The sequence below is a fragment of the Macrobrachium nipponense genome, chromosome 41 (genome assembly GCF_015104395.2).
Source record: "Macrobrachium nipponense isolate FS-2020 chromosome 41, ASM1510439v2, whole genome shotgun sequence".
In the NCBI taxonomy this organism is placed as follows: Eukaryota; Metazoa; Arthropoda; class Malacostraca; order Decapoda; family Palaemonidae; genus Macrobrachium; species Macrobrachium nipponense.
In genome coordinates, this window is record NC_061102.1 from 9,924,837 (window position 1) to 9,934,836 (window position 10,000).

The 10,000-nt window shown below is 35.3% G+C and overlaps 1 protein-coding gene across 2 annotated transcripts in view; it reads left to right on the top strand.

Annotated features, from left to right (window-relative positions):
• The window catches only part of LOC135212493 (protein O-mannosyl-transferase TMTC1-like), a 102,286-nt gene that overhangs the window by 32,933 nt on the left and 59,353 nt on the right, over positions 1-10,000 (top strand). For both annotated transcript variants that reach the window (XM_064245982.1, XM_064245981.1), the window contains exon 2: positions 9,782-10,000. This exon is cut by the window's right edge and continues 433 nt beyond it. In XM_064245982.1, the coding sequence (XP_064102052.1) occupies position 10,000 (1 nt within the window). In that variant the 5' untranslated portion in view covers positions 9,782-9,999. The remainder of the gene's footprint in view (positions 1-9,781) is intronic.

The following is a 10,000-nucleotide window of genomic DNA, read 5'->3' on the forward strand; positions in this document are numbered from 1 at the left end:
AATTATCTTATGTTTAAAATATTTTCCCATTTTCGATGCTCTTCACAACATTGCAACATCTTCGTCACAGTTTCCGAGAGGGAATATATTCTAATGGAATTGCTAAGTAGATTTACACTGAAATTAAGAAACATATATTGCTAAACTGCCAAGGAGTTAAGACAGTTTCAAATGACTGTAGAATGTCTGAACATCAGACAGCTATTCAGATGAAAAGATGTGAATTAAGTGAATTTAGAATGTCTGAACAACAGACAGCTATCCAGATGAAAAGAGATGTGAATTAACAAGTGAATTCAGAATGTCTGAACAACAGACAGCTATTCAGATAAAAAGATGTGAATTAAGTGAATGCAGAATGTCTGAACAACAGACAACTATCCAGATGAAAAGAAGTGAATTAACAAGTGAATTTAGAATGTCTGAACAACGGGCAGGTATTTAAATCAAAAGATATGAATTAACAAGTGAATTCAGAATGTCTGAACAACAGACAGCTATCCAGATGAAAAGATATGAATTAACAAGTGAATTTACGGTCTGAACAACAGAACAGCCATTCAGACGAAGAACGTGGAGAAATTAAACTGGAAAAACTCGCGAGAGAGAAACGCCCAGGAACATATTCCAGAACAGCAAATCTAATTAACCAATCAGCGGCGAGAAAAAGCGAAATGAATGGAAGTCCAATGAACCAATTGTCGCCTGATTAACGTTCGTCTTTGTCTGGGTGACTTTTGAACAGAAGAAGCAACGAGGTGTGCGGAAATGGCAAAGAGAGACAACAACAAGGAAATATGCAAAGAAAGGTGCGATTACAATAGAGAGAAAGACCCCATTTATTACGAGTTGGTTTCTTTAATTTATGCTTCCTTACAACTTCAGCTTTTTAGGAGTTTGATGTTGGCTACAACTAAAATTAGGAATAATCTGACTCGTCGTGTTGCAGAAAAAAAATGCATTCTTAGTACTAATTTTTACAGTACTTAATGTTGACTGCTACTCGGTTTTCGCGGAGTTTTATTTCGTCTACAACTAAAATGTCGGCAAACTGAAGTTTGTCCAATGTAGCTGTGGAATGAAATGGAATATAGAATTGAGGCCGATGACCAAGCACTGGGACCTACGAGGTCGATCAACGCTGAAAGGGAAACTGAGAGTAAAAAGGTTTAAAATGCCGTAACAGGAGGGAAACCTCAAAGCAGTTGCACATTGAAACAAGTGTTAGGAGAGGCTGGATAGCAAGATGGAAGAGAGAATATGAACGGAGATACAGTAAAAGGAATGAAAGGGGTTGCAGCTAGGGTCCGAAGGGACGCTGCTAAGAAGCTCAAGTGATGCCCGCCGTGCACCGCTAAATGCAGTTGTGGAATCCTCTGATGTCCAGATTTATCGGTTTTATTTTCTATGCCTTCATATTTATTTAGTTATCACCCTTTTCTAGTGCTTCTCTCTCTTCTCCTTCTCTCTCTCTTCTTCTCTCCTCTCTTCTTCACCACACAACACTGAGGGACCTAGGGCATACCGAACGAATTGTAAGGTCTGTAAGGTAAGGTAAGGTCTCTCTCTCTCTCTCTCTCTCTCTCTCTCTCTCTCTCTCTCTCTCTGCAGGCTATTGGGTTTTTATATAAGTTTGGTAACTGTAAGTAAACCTTTTCACCTGAAGATTTAAAGAGAGAAAGAAATGCATTATAAATACCACGCTTTATGACATACCAGGGACAGAATGAAAACGACTATGATGACGATTTGGAATATCATTTCGTTTCCACCATCTCCTCCATTGAACAGCAAAGACAGTTGCAATTACGAGACCGGGAGATTCATTCGTAATGATTCATGCTGCAATGCAGCGGCACTCGATTAAGCTGCACGAAACAGCATCACCAGCTTCGGAATATTACAGCACATTACAGCGGGAGGTGAGGAGGGGAGGAGGAGGAGGAGGAGGAGGAAGGAGAGGGAGAGGAAGGAGGAGGAGGAGGGGAAGGAGGGAGGAGGAATCAGTTCGAATGCATATTACGAATGGGACCCGCTACTTAGGATATTCCTGCACGTGCTTTGACTGCCGCCATAAGGTTAATACATTGGCCTACTAATGTCACGCATGAATTATTCCTAATGGGGTTCTCAAGGCTGAGTCAGTGTGTGGAATTTGGCCCGCAAGGATTTTTTTTTTTTTTTTTTTTTGCGGTGGGGTGGGGGTGGGGGTTGGGGGGGGGGGGAGGGGGGGAGGTCGTGCTTGGTTTGGGATACAAAACGATTTTAGTTTAGTGACTATATATACACACACACACACACACACACACACACACACATATAGAAATATATAATATAATACTAATTATATATATATATAAAGATAGATAGGATAGTAGATAGAAGTAGATAGATAGATAGATGGATAAACTAAAAGTATATCTGTTACATTGTAATGGCGTATATAAATATATAAATATATATATATAGATATATATATATTATTATATATATATCGATATTAAATTTAAATTTATAATATTTATTTATATAAGGCATTACATGTACAAATAGATTTATTTATCTATCTATCTATCTATCTATCTATCTATCTATCTATCTATCTATATCTATATATATATATATATATATATATATATATATATATATATATATATATTATATATATAGCATACAGCATATATGTTTAAGTATTCCGATTCTTCACATACAGCAAAATAAAAATGACAAATCTCCCACAGAGAATGCTTTTATAAATATAGCCCCTTTTTATTTAAATCCTCCACAAAAAAAACAACACAAATAATAACTTTTGTTTTAATGCGCGATAATAGTTTGCTTCACATATAAATCGTTCTCTGGTTCAAAATGCTACAAGGTAAAAAAAAAAAATTAAAAACATTTAGCAAAAACATAATATGTTTTCCAAACAAAATAGAAATGAATTTTCTTTATCTAAGGATTTCTCACTTTTAGATCATTTCGTTCCGGCTCGAATTTCGAACTATATTTTTTCAGAGAACCCCAAGAATTCAGACTCTACCACTGATAATTTTTTAATCATGCAATATTCATTATTAAAAACACATACATATGAATACGTCATTCATTCAGTGCATAAATACATATTCGTATTTGCTTTGTGGGGATATCTTCATTCTTTTTCCAATGAAGCTAAAAAAAACCTTCGTTACATATGGATAGGTATCAGAAATTTGTTCTTTTTTGACGTTTTTCAAAATGACTCCTCTCAAAACCGTAGCATTTTTTAAAAAATAATTTCGGAGTTTTCATCATCACATATGATTAGTGGCGTTATCTTTATGGCGATTTTTATCAGGCTAGATTTAGGGAAAACTGAGAGTGACGATTTCGAAATGAACTGGCTGTCTGTAAGGCCGACGAGATGTGGGTCAATAGACTTGTTACAAAAATAGTTTCATTACGTATGGAGTATTTGCACGTGATTACGTAACGGATTCTGTAAATAATAACTATCGGATTTAGCCCCTGGTCTTTGTAAAAAAAATTGTAATCTATGTACACCTATATTTTTAATATAATAACTCTTATATCTTTATTGAATTTACATATTTCTAAATGTATTATAACTTTTTTTTTACCTATTTGCACATTTTTTCTGTTCTGATATTTATATTATTTTACGTATTTACACATTTTTCTATGTACTTACACCTTGCAAATTTACTCATTTACAATTTTTTTTATGAATGAACAGACATTTTATATGTAATTACACTGATATTGTTCCATTGTCCTCTCTTAACTACCATTTTCTTTTAATTTCTATAAGTCACGAAGGCACTGAAGAAGGCATTAATATCAAATAATATGACATGACAGTAAATCATAAATCATTATCGTTCTATGAATATATATCTATAACGAAAAAAAAGACTATTTATTGGAATGATTTATTAAAAGTATTGCCATCAATTACAGGTCTGTCAAAGCCAGTCTAAAGTGTATACAACATTTAAATCCAGAAAAATCAAATGAGATGTATTTTCCCGTGCCAGCAAATTCTGAAAACGGACACGAGTAGTGTCAGTTGTGGCCACCAGATGGGGTGAAGAGCAGAGAAGAGAACACTTCCCAGTGCCTGAAACGCAGTTCTACCTGTGGATAAAAACGCACCGAAGTGAAGAGAGGGGGTTGGGTTATTGCGTTCACTTTGTTATTGCGTTCACTCTGTTCTCCTTTATGCCTTTGCTGATATTACAGCTTCTACTATTGATTACAGGCGCCTGGTTCCGGGGCAGTGTCATTTTGTAACTGTAATATAGGTGGGTGTGGAAGACTAGGGGGTTCGTGCTGTGATGAATATATGGTCATCATTTGATGCTCTTAGGCGTAAAGATTTTCGTAGCTCTTATTGGCGAGGTGGGTAACTCCACCCTGACGTTTATACGTCCTTTACTAAAAAGATGAATAATTTCCTTAATGCATTTACGTACTTTTCAGTAACATAGACAACTTCTAAGGGGATTTAAAACCCTGAAATTAAGTCCATACTAAACGAACTAACGATTTCCCTTATGCATTTATGTACTTAATAGTAACGTAAACTGCATCCAAAGGGATTTAAATATCTAATGATAATCTCTGATTACGAAATAATAGGTCATATCTGTCAATGAGCTATTGATTGAGAGGATTATAGAGCAGGCTTAATGGTGCCACGAGATGGCACTAGTGAAACAGAGGCCTCACTGACATAGTTAACGTGGCAGTCATTCCCCAAATATATTCAATACATTAATACCATAAAGCAATTCTCCACGTGATTTAATAATTGACTTATATTTTTATCCGTGTTTTTATTAATTTGTTCATTTATTTTTCCTTTTTCTATTAACTAGTCTTTTTTATTCTTTATTTCATTACTCATTACCTGCTGTTACTTCTTTCAAATGAACACCATATTCTTCGGAAGGGGGAATTTCAAGTCGATGGCCCAAGTGGTGGGCTACTACTACTACTACTACTACTACTACTACTACTACTACTACACTACTACTACTAATAATAATAATAATAATGAACACAACACTTTTTGGAAGTCTGAATTTTAAGTCAAAGGCCCTTATGGTGGACTTAATCCAAATGAATAAGTTAAATTTCTGAATAATAATAATAATAATAATAATAATAATAATAATAATAATAATAATAATAATAATAATAATAATAATAAGGAAAGCAGAAGAGGGACACTGAACACTCACCACGAAACCCAAATTCTTATATGTGTCATATTGATTGACGTTCTCCAAACGACAGGGCTTAAGGGATAGAAGGCTTTAGATTAATCGTTATGTATTCCTGATCATAATCCTTCTCCTTCAGTTCGGTACATGTGATATACCATCGCGTAAACTGGGAGGGTTTCCAGTTCCCATTCCATCTCTTGTTTACTGGAAGGGATAATCTCAGGTTCCAAATTCGAGAGATCAGTGGTGGCGTCATACTTATTCCCCCTTTTCAGTTCTCTGGAGGTGAGGGCTATTGTTTAGAATGCGTCCAGCGGCTGACAAAAAGATAAATAAAAAATAAAAAAAGGCGGAGACGTGGAAACGTCGTACATTCCGCCTAACAGGATAACAGATGGGGCCATTCATCCCCCAAATAATTACAAAAACGACGCGACTCTATAATCCGCACGATCCCGTAATCTAACGGAATGGCCCGCCGAAGATATTGAAGAATTATTTGTTACTCCGTTCTGGCGGAATATCGGGAATGTAAATTTTCGGAAACTGTCCCGAATTCCTCACGACCAGGGATGAGGGGAAGGAAAATCCCCCCCTCCGAGGAATCCTGCCTAGGAATGCCCTTGGAATCCCCGGTGATATGAGAGGGAAAATAATCCCGCTTTATGGAGAACGCTAGACCTCAAATTTTCCAGAATGGCGAACAAGGGCCTCACGTCCATTGGGACACAAATGGATCGGGTAAATATGGCGGCTTGACGTAAATGCCCCAAATTAGGGGACGGTCCTGTGGGCCATTAGTCACATGGTCCGCGGAGGTAATCGCATCACGAGGAGCGATTCTAATGTTTTTCAGTAATGAAACGACGAGAATGGAGACAGGTTTAACAGACTGTCTTCCTCTCTAATTCTCTTAACAAATATGACGCGTCACGTCAGAGTTGGAATTTTACGGGGCTAAAATTGGGAACGGATAATATTCTACGTATTTCTTCTCGTAAACATGGCGGTCCTAATTATGACAATGGCATTCAAATTTCAGTACATGTCCAGCCTAAATATTTGTTTTAGTTTCTCTAAAGCAACATGGTTAAACTTCTCACCTGAAGGCATATAAAAGATACGGAAAATGGTGGAATTTATAAATATATGATTCATAATTTTTTTTATTACATACAATTTTCTTTTGAGGGGGTGAAAACAAAACAATAGGATTTAAGCAATTGTTTGAAATGTATGTTAGTAAAATAATGCAAATATATGCAACACAAGTGCAAAGATAGGACTATATATAAATGTACACATATGCTTACATACAATATATGTATATATATATATATATATATATATATATATATATAGATATATATATATATATATGTGTGTGTGTGTTTGTGGGTGTGTGTTTGTGTGTGTGTGTGCTGTGTGCGTGTGTGTGTGTGACATGAAATGTTTTCTGTTAAAACAGAATTCCAACTAGTAAAAGGAGCACATAGGAACTCCTAAAGGTTGATAGATAATGCATGAACTTTCTACCATTTTACCATGGCGTTTTTTATTAGTTCGGCCTTTTATTTTTTTTTATATATATATATATTATAGTATTATTAATTATATTATATTTAATATCTATATATATACCATTATATATATGTTATTATAACATATATATATATATATATAGTATATATATATACATACATATATAGAACTATAATATTTAATATTATATATATATACTATATATATATATATTATATATATACTAATATATATATATATTTATATTATAACTATATATATATTAATATATATATATATAATATATACATGTATATATATATATTAGTATATATATATATAGTAATTATATACTATATGATTATAATTATATATATATATATATATATAGTATCTTAACCATAAAGGTTTCTTATCAATTCACTACATTTTCTATGACACGAGATACCACCCACGAGAACATGACTAGATACGACTCTACATCAATATGAAGGTGTGCCTTCCCATTCCGAAAGCTTTATAAAAAACTAATCTTCTAGAAGAGGAATATACAGAATGTTTTTCATGCATTTGCAGCATATCGCTATCTATTTTGGTCCTGATGAATCTAACTAATAGGTATCAAATTTCCATAATGATATTTTGCTTGGCACGATAAACGTCAGACTATTTTCAACTCTGTCAGTGGCTTAGCTGCCGTGTCTGGAAATGTGATATTCCATTCTGCATGAAACAAAAAGAGAAGCGTTGAAAAAAGTTGTGGAAAATGTGAAATTTAAAAAGGAAATGGGAGAGAGAGAGAGAGAGAGAGAGAGAGAGAGAGAGAGAGAGAGAGAGAGAGAGAGAGAGAGATACACACACACTCCTACATCTCTTGGATATTCGATATTCCATTTGCATCCCAGCAAAAACTTGGGGTTTGCAAAAACGAGACAATGAACAAAAATGTAAAAGTTAAATGGGAAGTGCAAGAAACAATAAAAGTGGTGAAACATTTTCAGTATAATGAGAGAGAGAGAGAGAGAGAGAGAGAGAGAGAGAGAGAGAGAGAGGGACACTCAGCAGAAGCCCCGAAATGAGACAGAGGGAGAAGACACTTAATAGAATTCCAGCAGACGAGAGAGAGAGAGAGAGAGAGAGAGAGATGAGAGAGAGAGAGAGAGAGGAGACACTTAGTAGAAGCCCCATAATGAGACAGAGGGAGAAGACACTCAATAGAATTCCAGAAATACGAGAGAGAGAGAGAGAGAGAGAGAGAGAGAGAGAGAGAGAGAGAGAGAGAGAGAGAGAGAGAGAGAGGAGACACTCAGTAGAAGCCCCATAATGAGACAGAGGGAGAAGACACTCAATAAAATTCCAGAAATACGAAAGAGAGAGAGAGAGAGACGTACGTCCCCGTGCCAGTCACCTATCACGAGATGTGTTGCGCTAATTAGGGAGCATCTCCTCAGACACCCAATGAATTATTCAAATGACGGACCGCTCGCCGACCTTTCTTGCATCAGGAGTAAAGAATTCTCTAATGACTGTCACTGGAAGTCGGTGGCGTTAGAGCATTAGGGCGAAAACGTAATTGAATTAGTTCCGTGCTGGAGGGAAAGACGCATACACAAAAATATTCGGGTGTTTACGAACCAATGGGACGAATTTTTGTCGGTGAGATTACCGGACTGCGATGACCACATAGGCAATATTTATCGTCAAATGTTTACGCTTTTTTATAGGACATTTCTTAATCGAATGACTCATTTTTAATATTTTTTTTATGCCTGTATAAGAAGGGTATATAAACATTTTCTCTCTCTTTCTCTCGCTATAATATTATATAATATTATATATAATAATATATATATATATATATATATTCTATATATATATATATTTATATATAGTATATATGTATATATATATATATATATATTTATATACTATATATATATATATATAGATATATATAGATGTATATGAGTTTGTGATCACACCACCGTTATTCATGTATACGCATTAAGCTACAAATGCGTATACATGAATAACGGTGGTGTATACGCATTAAGCTACAAATGTCTTTTAATATGTAATTCGCTCTACCTTGAATTAATATATTTTCATATATGTTAACCGAAAGGGAATTTTTTAGTTGATAATAATTTCCTCCGGTTAACATATATGAAAATATATTAATTCCGAGGCAGAGCGAATTAGATATTAAAGGACATATGTAGCTTAATGCGAATGCACACACACATGTATATATATATATATATATATATATATATATATATGTATACATTCAAAAATAATATTAACATATCCTTTCAATTTCCTTCTCCACACTGTTCGCTTTCTCTCCCTCCATTTTCTTTCAATTCCTCCGTTCCCCTCGTCCCGTAATCTCAGCTTTCCTCATATATTTCCCTCCCATCTACATCTCCAGTTTCTTATCCGTCTTCAGGTGTAAGTGCCACGACCAGCCGCACTGACTGTCAGTGCCGGCGAAAGTATTGGCACTATCTTTTCTTCAATTTCCGGAGGCACTTTTGGGCGAAGTTATGTGTTTTGAAAAGACGATTTTTTCCCCTTCCCCTCTTTTATCTTTTTCCTTATTAAGATTGGGATGCAGGTGGTGGCAGTAGAATTTGCATGAATTTGCCCTTCGTTTGTTTGTTTGTTTGTTGATACCGTTTCTCTTGCGCAGTCTTCGTCGATTTTGTTTTGCATAAGAGGATGGCTGAATCATCATTCAAGTTTGCATGGCAGGAATTTTGATCTATAACAACGTAGTTTGTTATTTTTATTCGCATGAAAGGATGGCTTAATAATCATGCAATTTTGCAGACCAGAAATCTGATGTACAACAAATCTTTAAAAATATAGCGCTAAAGTAAGTGAAATATGGCGTAATGACCCCGTAGAGTTTATACATTATGGGCTTCAGATAAGAAAAGAAGTTGTAGGATCTCTCGAGTTTAAAAATGCCTTTTTGTGAATATGCAAAATCTCAGAGAAAACTCTTCTTGTCTTTTCAGATCTTCTTTACGAACGGAAAACATGAAGAGACCAGAAGACGCAGAAAAATCAGCTGAGAAGCTGACGAGGAAATAGGCAAATATGGGAAAACTGGAGAAAATATCAGACAATGAAGCACGCTAACGAGTGGAAGGTCACCCGATGCGGGGCCTAGCTTGCGCGCGCTCTCTTTGTGGGTCACAGTGAATTATGGGGAGCACTGCCCCCTGAAATTCATA